Here is a 22,813-nt window from a genome sequence, read left to right as displayed (position 1 = left end):
GCTATTCAGTACTGTCTATGAAGAATCAGACTGGATAAAAGATGAAGAGAGAAGAAAAGTCTACTAGGAGAGTTTCTAAGAGACCTTAGTATATGTGCAATATGCTTTTGTGTAAGAAAAACAAACATACTTGTTTTTTAAAAAATCATGGGAACAGTGTTCTACGTTTAGAAAAATAGTTACCTTTAGGGGAAAGAAGAGACCAGGAGGAAGATGGGTCAAAGACACATAGTGGACACTAGAGTATTTGCTGGGAAGGAAAGTGATCAGCTCTTATGCAAAATAAATCAGTGTGGCTTACAATTAACTCTTGCTTAAGACTAAAGCCTAGAAGCCAAATCTAATCAACTGTCTAGAACCAGTCACTAATTTACAGGGACATGGTAACCAACTCAAAAAAAGATACACTTTAGAACCAGACCATAAAAAACTGAAAGCTAAAGAGACAGTAGGTAAAGTGCTCAGGAAATAAGCATGAGGACCCGAATTTGAATGCCCAGAAACCATGAAAAACCAGGCACAGTAGTGCACGTCTATAAGTTCAATTATTACAGTTGGATTGGTTAATGAGACAGACAAATCCTTGGAAGTTCATGGGCCAGTCAGCCTGGCATACACAGTGGCAAACAACAAAGACAATTTATCTCAAATAAGGTAGAAGACAGACTGAAGTTGTCTTCTAACCCCATACATGGGTATAGTCATGCCTACACTTGAAAACACACAGGAAAATTAATTAAAAAACAAATTATCTGATTTCCATAGCTCCCCAAAATCCAGGGGTAGGTAGTGTGAGAAATAATAAAAACAAAAATCATTAACTAGATGGATGAATATCCCAAAGGAGGCTCAAAACTGCCAACAGCTATATGTGGTGGTTCACACCTATAATCCCATAATCCCAGTGTTCAGAGTCAAGATGCAGGAGTGTGACATTGAGGTAAAGGCCAAACTCATGTGTACAGCAAGTTCAAGGCCATCCAGGGCCACATGGTGAAATTTTGTCTCACACAATTAACAAAAAGTAACCTCTCTGGACAGAGAAATTTGAGATGGTTCTTCTTTTGGTTATCTCCCTAAGGTATTTGCTTTGTTTTAAACAATAGGTGTTATCATTTCCCCCAAAATTTTGATATAGAAATCCTTAATTTAAACCTTCAGAAGAGTTGTTGGTCCATTTTTTTTCCCTAACCTTAACACATCTGTTTTTTCCTTCCATCTGAGCACACAGACACAGGAAACACACACACACACACTTTTTAATTGCCTAAACCCACTTACAAATGTAGTGACAGCTCAGTCTTTGATACCTCAGCAAGGGCTCTAATTCAGAGTGCTCTTCTACTGACCACCATATGAGAAACTCTGAGGGAAATCTGAGAAACACCATTTATTTCCTCATCAACCATCAGTGTCAAATTTCTCCACTCTACTTGAGATGACTCCTATGGATGCTTTTCTTTCCAGTCCAGAAGCAAGCAATGAACACAATCCCTGCTTAAAAGCTCTAGATAGCCTTAATCTGGAAACAGTGGTAGTATGAATGAAAACGAGGCCCATATATTCCTAGGGAGTGGTATTACTGAAGGTACGACCTGGGGGGGGGGGGGAGTGGGCTCTGAGGTTTCAGAAGCTCAATCAAGTCAGGCCCAGTGGCTCTTTATCTTCCTGCTACCTGCTGATCCAGATCCATGACTGCCTGCACACCCCATGCTTCCTGATGGTCCATGATGATAATGGACTAAACCCCTGAACTGTGAGCCAGTCCCAATTGTTTTCTTTGTAAGAACTGCATGGCCATAGTATCTCTACAGCAGTAGTGCAATGACTATGACAGTGCTCCTGCTTTGCACTGACTTTAGGGTTTTAAATTTTTTTTAATGTGTATGTGTATGGGCCTGAATGTATGTTTATGTGCACCATGTGCATACAGGTGTAGAAGAGTTCAGATGAGGGTGTAGGATCCCCTGGAACTGGAGTTACAGGCAGTTATGAACCACTGATATGGGTAATAAGAACCAGACCTAGGTCCTTTGCAAGAACAGCTCTCTTAATGGCTGAACCATCTCTCCAGCTCCTTGTTTATTTTTTTGATGTTGTCACAAGAACATACTCTAAGTATACCTACTTGGTTCCACATGGTAGGGTTCAGGCAGGCATTATGGCAGGATGGTACCTTTGGCTCTATGACGTAGGGAGGCCTGCTGGCTGAACATGGGAAATGCTGCACTTAATCAGCAGGGTAAGTGGTGTCTACCAGCTCTCTCCACTGAGAAGGGACAGAACAGCAGAGTCAGATTCAAAGTCATAGGAGTATCCTTCCATTCAACATTTCACCAGAGATCTTGATTCTATGGATACCCCTTGTTTTTATCAACTGCTACTTTGAAGATATAAAGGATGAATTTCTAAGTCCACCATGTTTTCCTTAATTTCACTACTGAAAATGTCTGCACTAAAAATAGCTTTCCCTTCCACTTTTTAAAAGTAAGGATTTTGCCAAGTGTGTGACCTTTAAATCCAGCACTTATGAGGCAGAGGCAGGCAGATCTCTGTGAGTTTGAGGCCAGCCTGGTCTAAATAAAGTCCCAGATCAGCCAGGGCTATATAATGAAACAGTTTAAAAGAACAAATCAAAACACCTGTAAGAATTTGGACAAACAGGCTAAGTTTCTATAAGAAGGATAGGACTGAAGGAAATGCTTGAGCAGTATCAGGTTGTGCAAATGGAAGTTAATACTGTCTGTCAGCCCAGCATCCTCCAAGAGCCTAAAGCTGGTGCTGTGAAGCTCACAATCTAGAATATGTGTGAGAATGTAATCTAGAATGTTCTTCAAGCACAGGGGAGTAGAAGCTCTCAGCACTAACCAATGCCAACACCGAGAAAACTGATGGTTTTCTAGTCTGCTAAACTCTTGCTGAATAATGATTAGCGCTCAGTGTTCTGCTGCAGGACACAGAATTGGGGCTACCCAAGCTTTCCATAGACTTTGTAAAAAGCTTAATGCTCACCTGAGTTAGACATAGACAAAGATGGTAACATCTAGATGAGACTGAGCCTGGAGAGCCTATGCCTGGACATCACAAGCTCCACCCCACACAGCAAGCTTAGCAAATTCAACCGGGGAAGATTAAATTCTACAAAAGGGCTGAAGATACAGCTTAGTGGTGTGGCATTTGCCTGATTTGTGAGGCCTTGGGTGAGTTCCCCAGCAGTACAGAACAACCTAGAACCTAATACAACAATTGAAATTTATTGAACCCACATGTGCTGAAATAATGAGAGCTTAAGGGCACAAGCAGGCTGGCAACTCCACTCAGTCACTCACCCCCAAATTCTCTGACAGTCCTGTTAGGGAGCCCAAGCTGAACGTGAGCTCCATTCCTCCCAGTTCAGCCTCTCAAGCTAGGATTGCAGGCATATACCACCCTGCTGGATTCTGCTGTTCCTTCCATTGTGCAAAAATTGGTAACAACCAGGTATTCTTTACCTAGGTTTAAACCAGACACTTTCTGCATCCCCCTCCCAGGTACTAGAGGCTAAGGGAAGGAATCAGACCTGGTCCACAGCAGGGAGCACTGGCACCAGCTTGGCAGCACTGGGAGCCAGTCAGGCTGGGGTGGCCGGTCAGTCTGTTGCACCAAGCCACCTACCTGTACTGTAGCTAAGAAGTGCCTTGTTAATGAAAGACAAATGAGAGAGTATACAGGAACCAACCTAGCAACTGCAACTAAAGTGTGCTGCTTCATAATGAAGAAATGGTGACAACACTAGACTTCACTCTCCCTCACCACATCTTACTTGGCCCTCTGAGCAGGCATGAGAGAGGCCAACAATGGCCCCATCTTCTAGGAAGGTGTTAGATACCCATACCAGATCCACAGGAAAGGTTTCAGTTCTGTCCTCTCAGTTCTCAAAACTTAAGCATGATCACAGCCTCATTTTATTCCTTTAACCTAATTAGGGCAAAAGAATCACTAAAGTCAGCTCTGAAAGGCATTCACCAACAAGCCTTGAAGGCCCTGGGCTTGACAACTGGCAGCCTCCATGAGACCCAGGAGTACAGATGGAAGGCAGCTTGCTCAGGTGCCAGCCTGTCAGTTGGATTAAAATGACTCATTTATTTACCCAAGAACCTCACAAAGTGCTTTTACTAACAGGGAGAGGGAGCCTGCCATCTCTCTGAGAAGGGACGTACAAACTCGCCTCTGACGCCTTCCTGGCCTGCCAAAAGTCATTATTGCCATGTGTGGAAAGCCATCAGCAGGGTACAGGCCCCCGTTGTCCGGGTGACAGATTGGGCTGCGTAATCAGAGGAGGAAGGGGAGAGTGCAGAAGCTGTCAGAGGCGAGAGATCTTGGCTGGAGCCGCCAAAAAACTGGCAACATGAGTTAGCGTGACTGAGTAAACAGCAAACAATCTCCAAATGATCCTTCCATTAGCAGTGCAGAAACAAAGTGCTAAGGATAAACTTCCCCTGAAAAGCACAACCAGAGAAGCATAAGAGCCACACGCATGCAGGGCACTGAACCCAGTCTAGGGACATGTGCAGCCCTTGCTCCTTTGTCTCTTGGCCACTGGCACAGTAAACTTATTTCCCAGGAGGAGAGGAAATTAAGAACTGCAGACAACAGTGTGTTTCAATCAGAGAAAACAAAAGTAATGAGCTAGTAGTGGGGCAGCACAGGTGACTGTATGTAGCTCTTATGTAGGAAACCTACCTAGTGGACACCCATGGTCCATCTACACACATAGGTGTTTGTAGCTGACATGTCAAGCATCAGAGGCCTCTCCTTTCTGAGCTTGGCACTGCATTCCATTCATCCAGGAACAAACAAGGAGAGCAAACACACCAGGAAAAGCCCTGGTGCTGACCTTAAAACCAGAGAGGAACTCTGAAATTTCATTTTGTGGTCACCCAGTGGCATTTTCATACATGGAACTAAAGAGAGTATTCCCTGCCTTGATTCTGGGCAAGTCATAACAATGAACCAGCAGAAAAGAATAGTCTATAGATAAAACGAAGTCCTGAGCCTAAATTCTTTGGCTCCTATTTAGAAAAACAGGCTTTTAGTTTTCAGTATCCTTTCTCGTACTTATTCCTTTGCTTCATTTATGTTTTACTTGAGACATGGTGTTTTGAGGCCGTGGCTTGGATCGTCTTGCTTCCACAGGGAGATGTGTACCACCCTCAGTCCATCCCTCTTCAATTAAGACTTCTTTTGCACACAAAATGCTTCTGTCCCAATTCTCCTTTAATTCTGCCAACCCACCCCCTTACCATAGCACTACCGTACCAAATAGCCAGTCTACAAGAGTCATGTATGTTTCAGGTCCTGGGAAAGCTGTATGAAATTACAAAGGTCCTAGCTTGTAAGACAAGTATAATTAAGGGGAACATAAACCCTACATACCCATAACTACTACTAGCTGAAAGAAAAAAAATGGAGTAGAGAAATTTGCAAACAATAAAGAACACAATGTAGTTATACCAAAGCTTCAATATTTTCATAAAGATATACACTCATTCTTCTCTGGTCTTATTAAAAGGATCTTAGGGTGATAAATTTTAAAAAAGGCAGGCTGTAGATATGGCTCAATGGTTAAGAGCACTGGGTTATCTTGCCTGTCTGCAAATCTAGTTCCAGGGCTTCTGACACTGTCACAAGGACATACATGAATGAAAAATACCAATGAACATTTAAAAAATATATTAAAAAAAAAAAAACTAAAAAGCTTGGTATAAAGGGGAAAATCTCCACACAACAATTATCATGATTCCTTTTATCAAGAGAAACCAGTTCTCCATCTGCCTCGTCCTGACATGGCCCTCATTCCTCATTAACACCACAGAGGCTCCTGGAGTGTTCAGATAGCCTGGCAAGCAACAGGCTGCTTATAAGGTGGCAGAATGACATTATTTCCCCAGCCCAAGCATTATCTATGCCAGTGTGGCTCATATACACTGTGGCTCACAGACAACAGTGTTTAGAGAAAGCAAACAAATACAACAGTAACAGCAAGAACAGGAGCACACCACCTACCATGGAAGATGAGCCGCATCTTAGCTTAGCGGTAAACCCCACCCAGTTCCACAGTCTTTGCAGAGCTGAGGAAAGCTGAGACTGGAGTATGCATGCTGGAATCAACCCAGACAAGCCAACCACTATGACCAAGAAGTTTGGGTAATTAGATGTGGACAAGAGTTGCTTCACTCATAGTGGGCAGGAGCTGAAGGCTCAGTGACCATGGCTAGCTGATATCAACTGCCTGCAGGTAGCAGCCAGATAGAACAGAAAGTGAGCACATGTTTTTGACCCCAGCAAGATTCACCTTCACGTAGAGCCTCTAAAACACTGAACTTGAGATATCTGGACTTTTTCTTTTGAAGACTTACAGCTCCCCAGTGTCTGGAAAGGATATTTTACATATGGGAGGCCTCAACATGTCCCATGGTAAATACGGGATCTTAAGGCTCCTAACTCTCATTCCATCACAAAAGATTCTATTTTGTGTTTTAACACAATGTTTAAGTTCAACTTTCAGAGCTTATTCTTCAAGAGCAAATACACTGAACTGCACCTGTCTGTCTGAAAACAGGCGAGTCCCACCAATGAGTCTCTGAGGCATATCTACCCATCCAACTCCTGCATAAACACCATGTGCCTACTATGCTCCTGGTGTGTTGTTACTGGGACAGAACTGTCTTCACGGAGCTTAGGATCCTTCAAAATGACACCTTTAGTAGGTGTGACCATCAGAGGGTGAAGGAACCAGGGCTGTAAGTGGGAGCCAGCTAGTCTGTTTCAGGCAGAAAGAACAGAAAGGCCCCAGCCCAGAGGTCAGAATGACAGTCAGAGAACTGAAAGATGGGCCTGAACAGTGAAAAAAAAGAAGTGTGTTGAGAACTGCAGAACATTCCTGCTGGCAGTAAGGACTACTGGCCATTTCCTTACCTAGTACCACATTTGGATTCCCTCTTTGCTTCAGATTTAAAGACACTTTTAGAACAAGCATGAGTATCTGACTATAAAGAGAAGCGTTATTTGCTTTGACACAGGTCTCCTTGGGAGACCTGTTTAAGAGAAATTAAAATGTCTGAACAATGTGAGCAGGGCCACTCTGCTATGGACACTGGGAAATGATGGCATCCAGGTGAGGTTTCTGCATAGGCCTTACAGTAGATGGGAAAATACACACCGAGACCCACAAACAGAATTCTAAAAGAAAACAGACTCTATTACTTTTGAATTGAACACGAAATTGGAATTCCTTAAAAAGTAACTGCAGTAAATGAGGCATGCAGATAGCTAAATGTCAGTTTCCACCTAGCACTAGCTTGCAAGACTTACTAAGTTCACTGTGCAGTTTCTTTACTGTATATACAGGAATTTCTCCAAGAGCCATTTGTAAGTTATGTCACCTGAATGGCATAGGAAGAGGAGGTATTTTAATCTTGGGAGGGAGTAACAGCTAAGGAAAAGTGGATCCCTAGAGAGGTGGGGAACAGGGAAGGCATGAATTTTCGATCTCAAAACAGCATTAGAGATGCCCAGTGAAAAGGTGAGGTATGTGCTGGAGGCTGGCTACAAGACAGGTTGGCAGACTGAGGCAAATGAACTGGCCTGAAGCTCCTATGAGCATGATAGCCTCAGACAAGAGCAGACAGACCCTGCCAGGTGCTTTGACTTTTTTTTAAGGTGAGTGAGTATAGGCACCTTGTTGTGCAAAAACTTTCTCAGTTCCAAATACCCCCAATAGCTGTTATTTACAAGTTTTTGGTTGATAAAGTCACCTTTTCAGATTATAGCTGCCACTATTAGTGAGCAAATCACCAAGTTTTCTCAACAGTGGCAGCCAGTACCATGTGGCACAGCCAGGTGGCAATGCAGAGGTCCAGGTGTGCCAGCTGTCTAAGAAGTTGGACACAGGACAAACTGTCACAGACACCTTCAGGCATGGTACTGTACACCTTTAATCCCAGGACTCAAGGGGCAAAGGCAGAGGCAGGACGATCTCTGTGAGGTCAGCAAGAACTACAGAGTAAAACCCTGTCTCAAATAACAGCAACAAAAACAGGAATTGACCCTAATACAGAGAAGAGTGACACTTACCGTGCAGAGTAAGATTCCTGTTCCGGAATGTGAGAACTCGTGAAACACAGAGGTCCTTTCCTGCAGGAACAGGAAAAGCCAGATAAACTCTTGAGATATATGCTAACATGTGGGTTTAAATCAATTTTCTTTGTTCTAATTTTTTCCCCCCTGGGCTCAGAGAAGTTTAGCAGCAAAGAGGAAGTACCTTCTTCACATCTTATGAGATGTACTTGCATTGACTGAAATCTCTGAGACCAAGCAAAGCAGTAGAGCCTTGTGAACAGCCCATCTCAACAAGCTAGTAAAATGGGGCACTGCCTCAAATGTCATTCATTAGCACCAGCAAATAAGGCCCCCATTTAAAATATTCTAATGCAGGGCTTAAAACTTTCCTCAATCAAGTCCAGTTTTTATCTAGAAATTACGCAATGTGGGTGAATAAATTAGGCACACAAGTTAAACATTTATTGCTAGTGTACCACACAAATATTTATTGATTTATTTAGAAGTAGGGTCTCACTATGTAGCCCTGGCTGTCTTGGAATTCACTGTAGATTAGGCCTGCCACTGCCTCAGGAGTGCTGACATTAAAGATGGACACCCCTATGCTGAATTGAAAAAGTTAATTTAAAAAATAATCTCTTGAGCCAGGCATGTTAAAGAATATATATAATATATATAATCCCAGTACTTAGGAGACAGAGGCAGGCGGAACACTACAAGCCTGAGGCTAGCCTAGTCTACATACCAGAGTTCCAAGCAACACTGGAACTGAAAGTGTACCTAAAAAGTATGACAGAGAAACCAAACCAAAAAATAAACCCCTGAATCTTTGCTAGGGATGCAACTTCACCATTTATTCAAAACTAAAAGAAATATGTGTACTATTGAGTCGTATGTGTTTGCTTACATGCTGAGTACCTGATTACAGAACAAAAAACATCAGCAGTTATTTTTCAGAGCTGAGAACACCAACTGCATGAAATGGTGAACACATGCTCAATCTTAGTTTAGAAGTGTTTTCTTGCCTACAAATCTGAAGACCTGAGTTCAGGCCCCAGAAACTTCATCATGTCTTTCAACAAAAGCTGGGCATAGTGGCACACACTTGTAATCCCAATGCCAAAGAAGTAGAGACTGGCCTTTTAAAGGGCAGAGAGTTTCTGAGGAACAGCCCCTTACCCTCATATACTATAACATACCTACACACATGAAATTGCTGAAAATTATGTCCTATTTCAAGCCAAAATTCACTTAATGATTGATTTTATATGAAACCCAAGCTAACAACTTAAACATCAATTTCTAAAACCTAACATTTTTAAACAATGCAATTTAAAGATATATTAATTTGATACTTACATGCTAAAAATTAAGATAGCAAAATATTATAAAGGGTTGTTTTCCATAATTAGACCATTGTTTTCTATAAGAGAATATGGTTTTGTCTGTACAGCACAAACACTGCAATTCCACACAGAGCAGCCTGAGCTGAAGTTTTGGGGCAGCTTTCATTTGTGTTGTGTAGCATGTGCAGTAAGTACAAAGTACACACACTGCATGTTCAAAACCAATGTTCTTGAACCTTTTGTGTCACTGTGTTTTCACAGCCTCCTATATGCTGTTTAGGAAGCTGTGCTTCAGAGGAATAAAGAATACAAACTTTTTTCCTACAGGTCTTTACATGAATGATGACCTGGGTTTGGTGCCTGATATCCATGTCCAAAGTTACTTGCAACCCCAACACTGCTGAGACAGGCAGACAGATGCCTGGGATTTGCAGGGCAGACAGTATAGCCTAACTGCTGAGCCCTGAGTTCCAATGAAAGACCCTAATCAAAAGGTAAGATGAAAGTCTCCTGAGGAACCACACCCAAGGTGACCTCTGGACTGCACAAATACATGTATAGATAGCTGCACCTATACTTACAGGAACAACACTCACATCAAATTCTAAAATTACCAAGCCAAGGTTCACTTACACTTGTAATCCCAGTACTTGGGAGGTTAAGGCAGGAAGACTTCTCTGAGTTTAAAGGCAGTTTGGGACACAATTTGAAATCTAGGCAAGCCTAGGCTACAGAGTAAGACCCTGTCTCAAAAGGACAAAAATACTGATAATAATTATAAGCTAATATTATGTTATAATTGTAGAAAATATATACTTTATATTAAAGGAAGAAAATAAAAGTCAGCGTGCACTGAAAAATACCATCAGCACCAGTAACACCTCAATATTTCCTTCTCTATGGCCAACAAAGTCAAACATGTGATTTATAAACATGCTGCTTCACAATATTGTAATGTGCTTTAATCATGCACCAATTGAATGTAAGCACCTTAGCCGATAAAAATCCAAAGACCATAACATCTCATGCACTCAAATATGATTCAGCCAATCAGAGACAATTGTATTACATGACCAGTGTTTTGTTACCAGGTGAGCGAGCCTCTTTTAAATAAGTTTCTGTGCTCATCAATGGCTCAAGTTAATTTTTAAACAAGAGATCCATGGGGGCAAAGGTGAATGAATCCTGAGGCTTCAGCATGAATAGAGCAAACAACAAGTGTGCCTCTAGGTTGCAGTGCAACACACTGTTGAGATCTGGCTCTTAACAACTGCCATTAACAGATAAAATACAAAATCTACTAACAATGCTGAAAGGATGGCTCCCTGTGGCATAGCTCCACTGCACCATGGTCAACAGTTCTGATCATACGTGGGTGTGTACTCTATCCCGTGGCTGCAAACCCAGGGCACACCACACTCAGGGAACCATCAAGCAACACAGCAGTAGAGGCTTTTCAAGTCTCAATGTAAGTAGGAGAGGTTAAGGAATTCGCCTGTAGGATAGGCTCATAGTTGCAGGAGAACAGGGTGTGTAGCAGGGTCCAAGCTGGATGGAATGGACATATGGTACATGGTCTCTGTAATACTTATTACTGTATCATTGACACAAAACCAGAAAAAGTAAAAGTGTGAAATGTTTTAGAGACTAGATGTGATGCATTCATATATGGGATAAGAAAAAATGCCTACCAAACACTTGGGCTTTCATTACTACTGTAACACATCTACACACAGCAAGTCTCTAGTCTTCTAGGATGGCCACTCCCAGGTCTTGGAGTAGTCCCCGATATCACACTAGGAAGATGCAACTGGAACTGTTTGGAATTAGTCTAGAAAAAGACAATTAACTCTGATGGATATAGGACAAGAGGCAGGGATACTACCTTCTGCCTTCTTTGTAGCTTATGGGAAGTCTGTGAAGACTGAATACTAACAATTATTAAGTTTCAAGGAATGTTGAACTATCCCTAAGAAAAATAAATACCATCAACAGATGATTGCTGAGCACTCACTACATGCCAAGCTCATCTGCATGAACTAGGCGGTAAATCAACCCTATGAAAGAAACACCACCATTGCCTGACTCTGAAGAGCTGGAGACAGGCACACAGGATTTAAATCTCAAGTCAGAGAGTAAACAACATAGGCAGAATCAGAGCACAAACAGTCTGTCCCAGAAGGCATACCATGCAGGACTACTATAACACCCATGAGATGGATAGTCTGAGATCATTTGCCTAGGGATCTTTCCTGATCTACTGGAAACCCCAAGAATTTTCAGGTCCGTGTAAGTTACTCAGCATCCTCAGCCACCTCCTGCAGAATGGCTCTGAGACTGGCAAGCACCCAGAGTATTAAAAACCAAGTTTAAAACAAAACCCAAAACCACACATGGTACCCAAGAATAAAACCAACTGACTCAACCAATCAGGGAGCAGAAGGCATAATAGAAAACTAACAAAGGCTAGAATATTCTGTGACTTCTATATATCTACAGGCAAAGAAGATGTGTCCATGAGTGACCTTCAGGAAGGTCATTTATCTGGGCCCCATTTCCTTAATTGTTAAAGCCCAAGAACAAAACCATGAGGGTATGGACTTGTTTCCAATCACCTCAGACCTCCACCACCTCTTTTAGCTCTCAACATTAACGGGTCTATGCTATCCTGACTTTCAGCTTTCTAATTTTCTAAGATGCCCGAAACCTCATCACAAGATGGCTCTTATTTCAAATCTATGTACCATCTAGGAAGAAGATGCCCATCCCATAAACCACTCAACTCTCAAAGGATGACCTTGTTAAGAGCCTAGGAGTGAGGCTTACACAGAACAACTAAAGGCAGGAGAGAGTATTCTTCAGGAAGCTCACTCTACAGGGAAGAAGAGAGTCCAAAGCCTTTTGGTACGCAGTACCCTCTCCCAGCCCAAAGTGCTCACAGAGTGCAGCGCTGTGTCTTGTTGACAATGACAGCCGCCGTGCTCAGCGGTACCATATGGGATCCACAATTTAGCTCCATTAATGCTCTTAATTTGAAGACATCAAGCCCTAATTACACACTGGGTACTAAAAAGGCAAAAGCCTTCCCTGGTGCCAGCTACTTAGTGCTACTCAGTTGCTGTAACAGCTGGCTGAGGTAGACACAGGCCAAGCGGGGCTATGAGCTCTCTCAGGTGGAAGAGGCAACTCCAGAGCAGGAGCCCAAAGAACAATAGGCTCCCTCACCAGCATCTACCAGCAGCTCCTCCATTTTTAGCTGTTTTTTTTTCCCCCTGGCCCAAGAGAGCCTGAAAAGGACATAAGTACACCAGGACTCTCTATCTACTAGGCTCATGGCATGTGGGGTGGGGAAAAGAGGGCTCACCTCCTGCTCCATGTTGCCGTGCAGCCGATGGAATTTCAGTGGCCAGGAAGCAGATGGTAGCTGCTCTGAAGTGGGAGCCCCTGAGCGGCAAGACAGGGTGTGAACGAAGATGCTGTAGTGGAACTCTACCAGCTCACAACTTGAGAAAAAGACAATCATCTTCTGGTCCTTTTCAAACTACACAAACACAAGGGGAAAGCAAGCACATGTCTGTAAAGCATAGACTACCCTAAAATAAGAATGTCTCTAAGGTACATGTTCCCACCAGGCTCTGATTTGGAAACACAGCAACACAGCCTTCAATTATTAAAAAATACCAACATTGATATTCCACTCCACAAAGACAACAGAAAGGAAAAAGATAAGAGCTCCAACCTCAAAGAGAAAGACAAATGTACTTTAGAGTAAGCTGTCCCTTATACTTTAGGCCTGTCAACAATCAGTAACTCCTGGCCACAGTCCCAATGCTCAGTGACTCCTAAAACTACTAACTCATATCCCAGAGTCACCCCATGAATCTGGTAAGTAAATACACCTGGCCTAAGAGTCTGCTAGTAACACCTCACTCCTGAATGCCTCTGTCATCTATGACTTTCCCCTAATGTTAGTCCCAACAAGGTATATTCAAATTTAATGTGATAACCCCCACCACCCTTAACTTGGGTTCTTTCCCACTGTCTAATGTGTGCGCGCACACACACACACACTCAGAACAAAGTTAACAGCCCCTTTCCTTTCTTTTTTTTGGGGGCCTTTCCTCACTGCACAAATGAAATATGTATTATTTCCCTAGATATGACCAGATCTAAACCACAGTCCTACCTTGCACTTCTGCAGGATGAAGGCTGCAAGGCATACAAGGCGCAGCTTGCTGGGAACCAACACTACATGCTGGTCAAGACTCTCTGGTATGGCAAAGCTGTCCAGTTGGGCACTAGCATCTTCCTTAGGATTGGGCTGGTCCCAGATTTTGTCCAGGACAGAGATACTGACTGGATTGTGCAAACTGATATCAGCTAGCCGTGTTACACCTTGGATACAGTGAAAAGAACAAAACAGGGTGGTCACATATTCATCCCCAGAGCACCCACCCAGGTTTTTCAGGAAAGTACAGCCATGACCTACTCTATTGCCATGTTGGTGGGGTAATCCACAGCCTAATGCCCATCTATGCTAGCACTTCTAATGCTCTCATCAGATATCTGTACCTCACTTTACCAAAAATTCTTTGGTCACCACAAAACCTTAGATTAAAATAGTTCCACAGATTCTTGGCTATAGGTCTTCTTAGGGTCTTTACTGAACTAATGTCTACATTCCCCAAATTTATTTGATTACAGAATCCCTTTTCTGAAGATTATCTCTAAAGGCTATTGTTCCTTCGTAACACTTTCAAAGTCACACACAAATGGCCCCTAACTCATACGTATCATATTGTGGCCTAGAAGATCAACGAAACCACACATGGTCATGAGAGCTCTGGTTATGTCTACACACTGATTCTTTACGCAGGGTGAAACTGGTGAAGTGGTTCTATTTTCAAAGCCTTAGTTTCCCATATGCAAATCAGCCAATAATTTCTTACAAGGGTAGAGCAGTCAAGGAGCTAGGGAATGTGGTCTCGTAATGAAATAGGAGGAAGGTTACTCTAAAACTAGTGCTGAGGAGAGAGCATCACAGTGGGACCTGCTTGAGTTCCACCATCAAGCAAAGCCAAATGGTGGGCCAGCCTGCCTCCCAGACCCCAGGTGCTGGGCATACAGGACAGAAATGGCTGTTCCTTCTCCTCCATAAGAGGGGCAGCCACTGGCATCACCCCACAGCTCCTTCTCAACTCACCTTCTGTGAGTGTTGCTGACAGCAAAACATTCTGCCGTTTCTGACACTCAGCATTTACAGCATTCAGAATCACTGTGATGTCCTTCTCAAAACCCAAATCCAAAATCCTGAAGATGTAAGAGAAGTACTTAGTACTTTAACCCAGGCAAGGAGGAAACCTGACACTACCAGGCTACAGAATTGTCCCCGAGATGGTAGGACAAAACAGCCCCGTTCTCCCACCTTCCCTGCTTCCTAGACTAGACTTACCTATCTGCTTCATCCACAACCAGCCACTGTAATCGGCTAAAGTGAATGTTCTTTGTGGATCTTATATGATCCACGAGACGCCCAGGAGTTGAGATAAGGATATTTATGCCTTTACGAAGTCTGTTTAAATCAAGTACCATAAAAGAAAGTATGTCAAACAGTACAGCAGCCAAAATACAAGTAACAGGCAAAGGAGACAGTCATTCATTCGGTGTCCAACACAAATGCTGAAGCCTCAAGTGAAAACCACAGGTGAGATTGCATTCTTCTGTATATAGAACTGCTAAGATTCACTTACACTGAATCATACAAACTTTAAGAAAAGTTTAAGCATATGACCCAATGCCCAATGCTTTTCATCTGATTCACAGATCCTTCTAGAATATCCTGGATAGATGGGCATCTATCTAGCCAATCCTTTTTAAAGTATCTACTTTTTTTTCCTTTTTGATTATTTTTGAGACAGGGTTTCTCTGTGTAGCCCTAGCTGTCCTAGAACTCACTCTGTAGACCAGGCTGGCCTCAGACTCACAGGTCTACCTGCCTCTCGCATGCTGAGATTAAAGGAGAGTGCCAACACTGCCCAGCAAGATCTACTTTTTAAAGATTTATATACATTATAATTTTTTATGTAGTGTATGTGAGTATATACCATAGACCAGAAGACTGCAGTTATAGGCAGCCTATAAGCCACCCAACATGGCACTGGGGACTGAACTCTGGTCCTCTGGAAGACCAAGTGCTCTTGACCACTCTGCAGTCCTTTGTTTTGTGTTTATGTTCACTTGGGTGCCAATGGATCCCAGAGGAATGGTGGATCCCTTCAACCTGAAGTCACAGGTGTCTGTGAGCCACCTGCTGTGGGTGCTGGAATCCAAAGTTTGCAGTAAGTACTCTTAATTTCTAAGCAATCTTTCCAGCTCCCAGGCCAGTTCTTTAAGCCTTCTGTGTGGATTTGTTAGGACAAAATTCTGACTGTTTATTTGGTTGTGGTTTCTTTTTTTTCTTTTTCTTTTCTTTTTTTTTTTTTCTTGAGACAGGGTTTTTTTGTATTGCTTTGGAGCCTATCCTGGAACTCGCTCTGTAGACCAGGCTGGCCTCCAACTCACAGAGATCTGCCTGCCTCTGCCTCCCGAGTGCTGGGACTGACTGTTAGGATACATGTTCTGACTGTAGGACACACGTTTTAACTGTTAAGGACACACACTCTGTTAGAATGTTTTTCTCATATTTGCACCCTCTGGATAGCTGCCATAAAATGGGTCTGATCTTTGCCTCAAAGATGATGTAGACTAAAGCTTACGTCTTTTTAAACTTATTCTTGGATAGATTAAGAAGATAAACAATGTATCTTAGTCATACCTACTACCCCCCACTCTCTATTCTCTCTCCCCTCCGAACTTTCCTTAGCATATTCTTCACATCCTTTAGAAAAAAAAAAAAATCATTAATTTTCCTGTTCCCCAATCATAATCACATTATTCTGTAGCAGAAGACAGAATACAATCTTACTTGGCTAGGTCTTCTTGTTTTCAGTCAAGTATGGCAACACGCCACATTTATGCTTTGTGTGCAATCACACATACACCTCTGGACAGAGGGTCTATGACAATTTTTGTCATTTCAAGCATGAAAGTAAAGTTCAATGGCTGAAGCTCTGGCAATTATCCAAGGCTATGAGGTAATCTTGCAAATGGAAGCTTCCACAAGGACACAGAAAGATGTAGAAGCCACACCTGGAGCCCACTGCTGTTGTGTATAGCTGAATCTAATCTGATCACTGTTTTTAAGTGTCAAACTTTACATTCATTCTCAAGTTACAGACAATTCAAAGAACTGGTGTAACTGCTACAGTGCCATTTACCCATCTAACAACTTTCCATTGCAAGCTCCAATGCAGAACCAGGAATCAATCCACTAAGACCTTGCTAAGCGTTAAGGAAATTATCATTCTGTTTGTTGTTGCTGTTGATTTTGAAGACAGAATCTCACGTAGCCCAGGCTAGTCCTGAACCCAGCATTTAGCTAAGGCTAGCCTTGAAACTCCTGATCTCCTGCCTCAGCCTACCCAAGTGTTAGGATTACAGATGCAGGCCACAAGACCTACCTATTTTCTTGTTTTTATAAATCTAAATAACAACACCAAATTCTCAATATGCACCAAAGGGAGTCACATGCAGGAGTGCATTAAAAAAGGGGGCCCGTGGGGCACCCAGTGGGTGGGTTAAACAGGTCACAGCACTGTCACTAACTGTATCAGAAGGGATCAGTGATAAACAGCACTGTCTAGAGGTGACAGCTGACCTGGCCTGTTTTTGCATGTGGGGACCAGGAGGTACAGAAGCAGAGGAGGCTCTCTTGCATGCTAAAGAACCAAGTTACTAAACAAGACAGAGCAGACAAAACTCCAAGAGGAGTAAACAAACCCACTTCCTACCTAGCTTTTTCCGACTTCCTCTTCTCTCCGCCCATCAACACTCCAGGAACAATCCAGGTGAATGGCTACATAAAAATACCAGACCACAATCAACACAAAGGCCCTTCTCTAGAAGTAGAGCTGGTCCTAAATTCCTAGCATGTGCCAGTGCATAGCAGGGAGCACTTGGCCTTTGTAGTGTGTAAGGAGTTTCTGTGCAGAAGCAGCCTGGTGACACTGAGGTACCTGGGGTTATTAGCTGCAATACTAGAGCAAAAGTACTGTCAGGCAAATGTGAACTTGTAAAATGATCCAAGTAGCTGACACTCCCCCAAACCCCACTTTTTTCCTTATGGTGTCAAAACAGAAAATATATTCCACTGTCTAGCAGGTGGGGTAGGAGAGTAAAAACCTAAGCAATATACTCCCAATTCACTACTAGAACACAGAATGGAAAAATAGACTCCTGGTCAACTTTTGAGTGTTGAACATTGGTTCTGCCGTCTTCTCTCTCCTGAATGCCCTTACAGGTTCTTGCTACTTTCCACTGGGTTACCTGAGGTCTGGTCCTGTAAGTCACTTCAAGTCAAGTGAGCCAACAATAAGAACCTTTAGCATCTACTAGCAAGAGTTATTAGATGAGTGGTGATGGTGCGGGCCTTTTGTCCCAGTACCCGGGAAGCAGAGGCAGTTGAATCTCTGAGTTTGAGGCCAGCCTGGTTTATAGACTGACTTCCAGAGCTACACAGAGAAATCCTGTCTCAAAAAAAAGTTATTGAGGTCTACCAGTAAAACCTACCAACTGTTTTTAGGGAGGCCAAAGGCACATGCACATTGGGAAGATGAGACAGGAGCCGTCCTCACTTTCCCATAACAGACTGTGCCACATGGCTCTTCACTCACAACGTCAAAAAGGAAGATAACACTGCCTCATGGCTTATCTTACCTTGAGCAGCTTCTGGACAGTGTCAAAGCTCTGCAGAGCAAGCTGTAAGTATTAAAAGTTGGAGACAGTGAGCAGGGCCCTTGCTTCCTTTTTATACTTTTAAAGACAAGACAATCTAAACTAATCAGGGTGCAACCCTGTATGGCACATAGAGAATCGCCCTGAAAATGTTCTCTTTTTAAACAAGCACTGGAATCTGTCAATTTAGGGAATGAGGGTGAAGACATCACATATATTTCTTAGATATACAAAAACTAGTGTTTTGTGCTCCCTCTGCTGGCTCAAATTCCCAAAGTGCCATATAGAATAGTTCAAGTGAAAGACAACGGTGGCCTGACAGGCACTTGGGGAACTTGGCAGGCAATCTGAAGATGTAGGTAGTCATTCCTAAGTATACAAAACAAAAACTAGTGAATCCAATGGATATAGGACAAGTAAAAATTAATGTAGGTAACAGTCATTAAAAGGCATCAAATAGCCCAGACAGAATCTTGTTCAGACACAATCTTTTTCAAGGTTATGTGTTATCCCCACATGTTCAGTGTGCGTAGCATTCTAGGGAAGTGACAGGTTTGCTGCTAAAATCATTTCATGTGCTCCTTCCTGGGATAAAATACAGAGGTCACTGTATGACAGGCTGACCAGAGGGGCTGAAGAGAGGGTTCCGCATTTAAGAGCACTGGCTGATCTTGCAAAGTATCCAGGTTCAGTTCCCAACACTCAAACAGTGGCTCAAAACCATCTCTAACTTCTGTTTCAGGGATTAACATCCTGTTCTGACCTCCATGGGCTCTGTACCCATGTGGTTCACAGACAAAACACTAATACATATAAAAAAATATATAAATCTTGGAAGGAAAAGAAAGGAAAGGAAAGAAAGGGAGGGAAGAAGGAAGAGCTATCTGGAAATTTCCATTTTCCTGAAGACATCTAAGTTGCCCCTGTGGACACATCTTGCAGGTCTGACAGAGGTGATTTCTACTTAATGTTCATGAAAAAGGAAAAATTGACAGCAGCAATAGCTTCATTTTAAAAAAAGGTTCAATTTATATATAAATCAGTTAATTTTTAAAAAAAATATTTAAAGTATTCTTTAAAATACTTAAAGTACAAAAGTGCAATTCTGAACCGGGTGGTGATGGCACATGCCATCTCAGTATTGGGGACACAAGTAGGCAGATCTCTGCGAGCTCAAGTTCAGCCTGATCTACAAAGTGAGTTTCAGGACAGCCGGAGCTATTATACTGAAAAAGCCTATCTGGAAAAACAAAGGAAAAAAAAATGCAATTCTTTTCATCTCTTTTGGAGGATCTTTAATTTGAGTATCCTTACACTTTTTTGACAATGAGGAAATGTTTTCTCATGCCTAGCTCAGGGTTTTCAAAGAGCACTCAAACATGAACAGAATGGTTCCCAGAAAGAAATGTGAAGGAAAGCATGCAAAGTGACTTGTTTAACAAACAGGGCAGAAAGTGGAGAAAGCGCTTCAAGTCAACAGGCCATTATAAAGTAGGCACAAACCTTACCTAACAGAAAACTGCTTACCTCTCTGGTGGGCACTAGGACCAAAGCATAGGGGCCATCACTGCGCTGTTGATTAAAAAAAAAAAAGAAAGAAAGAAAAGACATGCCAATGAGTACAGTACCACATCTAGGCTACGGTAGGTCAGTCAAAAGTAATTAGTTTGAAGCCGGCATTAGCTATGTAAGTGCCTGCCTTAAAAGAAAAGAAAAAAGAAGAGATCCCATGAGGAGGACCAATGAAGGTCAGATTGAGACAGATGAGATTTATGGGTGGCCAGCTAAAAACATCAGAAACACTTCTTTAGAAGAGACAAGAATGCCCATTACACCTATGATAGTGTGTGCCAACACTCCTACCCCATTCAACCAAACAGGAAGAAGAAATATGGAAAATTAAAACAAAATTATAATCACAAGGAGATGATGTTATCTTAGAAACTATAACAGAATCAATAAAATATTTCAGTCAAGTAGCTGAATGCAAACTTTTATAAATCAATAGCTAATATGGGGCTGGAAAGATAACCCAATGGTTATGAGCATTGACTGCTCTTTCAGGACTAGGATCCAGTTTTCTACACCCACATAATGGTTCGCAACTGTCTGTAACTCTAGTTCCAGGGGATCCAAGAAATTCTTCTGGCCTCTACAGATAAGCATATATGCAGATAAAACATACTTAAAAAAAAAAAAAAAAGCCAAGTGAAGCACGGTGGTACATACCTTTAATCTCTGCATTTGGGAGGCAGAGGCAGGCGGATCTCTGTGAGTTTGAGGCCAGTCTGGTTACTATAGTAAATTCTAAGTCAGCCAGGGCTATAGTATAGCAAGATCTGTCTCCAAAACCAACAAGAAGCCAGGTCACGTGTAGTAACATATATCTACATTCATTCACAGTGTTCAGGAAACCAGGGCAGTACAGTGAGTAAGAGTGAATTCTAAGCACTAAACCAACCAAAATTCAATGGTCTTCCACATATTAAAAAAAAAATTAGAAACTGCAATGAAAGGACAACTTCACAAAATGGCAACAATAACAACAAAAGATACAAATATTATGTGTGAAATCTATGAGGCATGATGTCTTAATGTTTACAATCTTAACACCTAGGAGGCTGAGGAGGGAGACCTGAGCCTATGGTTGGCCTGGACCACAAAATGAGAAACTTTCAAAAAAAAAGAGAAAAGTATCAAATCTATTTGAAGAACAATTAGAACATACCTGAGGGGCATTTTTTTTTTTTTTAAAGGAAAGATGTATCCTCTCCTTAGAGAAGATTCAATATCACAGTGAGTACTCCCTAAATGAGTTAAAGACTCTAATGGAGTCCTAACAAATGCCACAGGGAATGTGGGCAGTAGAGCCTCCCACAATTCCAAAGTAAGTTACCTTTAAAAGTACAAAAGTCACTAAGAGATTTGTGGGAAACATATCTCCATGAAAGCTATAGCAGTCACAAAGTAGTACTGGCATGTTGAGGTCACAACAGAAACTGGGTCTGGGATAGAATCAAATATAGAAAGACTTATAAAGTGGCCAAGGGCCTAATGGGTATAGTCAACCAAACACCACAGCGCTGGTGGCACACACTGCTAAACTCTGTAACAGATCAACTTTGGCTTTAGCTATTAAAACAAAACTACAAATCTCACTTCCAGGAATTATCCCTACATGTCTACATGTGTGTAAAGGAGCTGGAGAATACTTCCCAGGTGTCCAGAATTTTAACTGTTGTTTTTTGGACATGATGTATAAATACCACTTGCCAATATAAGCATGGCTTAGTATTTATGACACACACATAATGGGAGGCAGAGGGAGGAGCAGGGATCTAAGCTGGGAGAGATCCTGTCACAAAGCAGCAACACAAGCAAGCAAGCAACAACAAGGACAGGTCAGGTCAATGTGGCACAGTGAGAAACCACCCAAGGCATGACAAGGATAGCACAGCTGCCATCCCAGGAAGACTGAGTGAGGGTGGCCTGGACCACACCCTGTATCAAAAGTGACATCATATGTAAACATCTGTGTGTTCAGAACAATCCAGAATCAAATGACTCCACATAAAAAGGCAAAGAGGAAGTGTGCTGTCAGTCACATTTGATGGATGTGACAGGCTGTCCCTAGGAAGAGACACCCTGCATAGGAGGCATACTGAGCCTCTGTTTCCACCATATAGATCCTTGGAATTCTTTGAGCATTTTAACTTTTTGGACATGGTGTATCTAAACAACAATAATAAAAATCCAAAGCAATGTAAAGAAGGTACTATGCCATTGGTGCCTTTCTCATCAAGGGCTCAGAGAGCATGATCAACTTGTGAGAATGAAGGATGGGCTCAGCAGCAAATCCAATTAGAGTTTGGCTTTCATGTTCTGCATTGGAAACATTTACTCAGGAGAGGAGGATTTAGAATTCAAACCTGAGTAGTCTATACTCAATACCAACTTTGTGAGACTGCACTGGAGCCCCAGCAAGGAACAGTAAACATGCTAGTACAACAGGATTAATGTGTCACCATGTGATGATAGGAGATTCTGACATTTCAAAAGGTGTTACTACACAAACAAGAAGATAGAAACATCAATTCCTTACAGGGAACGAGTACATGGAAACAGAATGGATGTGATGTTAAAAAATCAGGGCCAAAGCCAAAAAAAAACTGGGAGAAAGCAGACACTGAAGATGTCTACACCATGCCAGTCCCTTGGCAGGGCTCAGGCCAGGGTCTAGGACTAGCTGCTTACGGCTTCCAGGTCACAGCATTTTATGATGAATTACAAGGGACTTTACTAAATACAACTAGAAAAAGTGAAATAAGCTGAGGTTTACAGGGGATAGATGGCTCTGCACATAAGAGGCTTGTTGCTCTTTCATTCACACACACACACACACACACACACACACACACACACACACACACGGTGGCTCACTGTATTTCTAGTTCTAGGAATCTGATACCTTCTTCTGACCTCCACAGGAACCAGGCATTTTGAACATACATACAGACAAAACACCCATACATATA

At 42.3% G+C, this 22,813-nt stretch overlaps 1 protein-coding gene across 1 annotated transcript in view; it reads right to left on the bottom strand.

Moving 5' to 3' along the window:
• Positions 1-22,813, bottom strand: part of Ddx31 (DEAD-box helicase 31) — a 68,708-nt gene that overhangs the window by 32,630 nt on the left and 13,265 nt on the right. Inside the window, exons 7-14 of the mRNA XM_051185006.1 lie at positions 19,806-19,850; positions 18,261-18,302; positions 17,336-17,400; positions 14,899-15,018; positions 14,650-14,756; positions 13,633-13,841; positions 12,811-12,987; positions 8,116-8,175 (exon numbers count right to left, since the gene is read on the bottom strand). Coding sequence (XP_051040963.1) covers positions 8,116-8,175; positions 12,811-12,987; positions 13,633-13,841; positions 14,650-14,756; positions 14,899-15,018; positions 17,336-17,400; positions 18,261-18,302; positions 19,806-19,850 — 825 coding nt within the window. The remainder of the gene's footprint in view (positions 1-8,115; positions 8,176-12,810; positions 12,988-13,632; positions 13,842-14,649; positions 14,757-14,898; positions 15,019-17,335; positions 17,401-18,260; positions 18,303-19,805; positions 19,851-22,813) is intronic.

Source organism: Phodopus roborovskii, unplaced genomic scaffold (assembly GCF_943737965.1).
Source record: "Phodopus roborovskii unplaced genomic scaffold, PHOROB, whole genome shotgun sequence".
Lineage (NCBI taxonomy): Eukaryota > Metazoa > Chordata > Mammalia > Rodentia > Cricetidae > Phodopus > Phodopus roborovskii.
The sequence above is the reverse complement of the archived record's forward strand: the minus strand, read 5'-3'. Positions and strand labels throughout refer to the sequence as shown.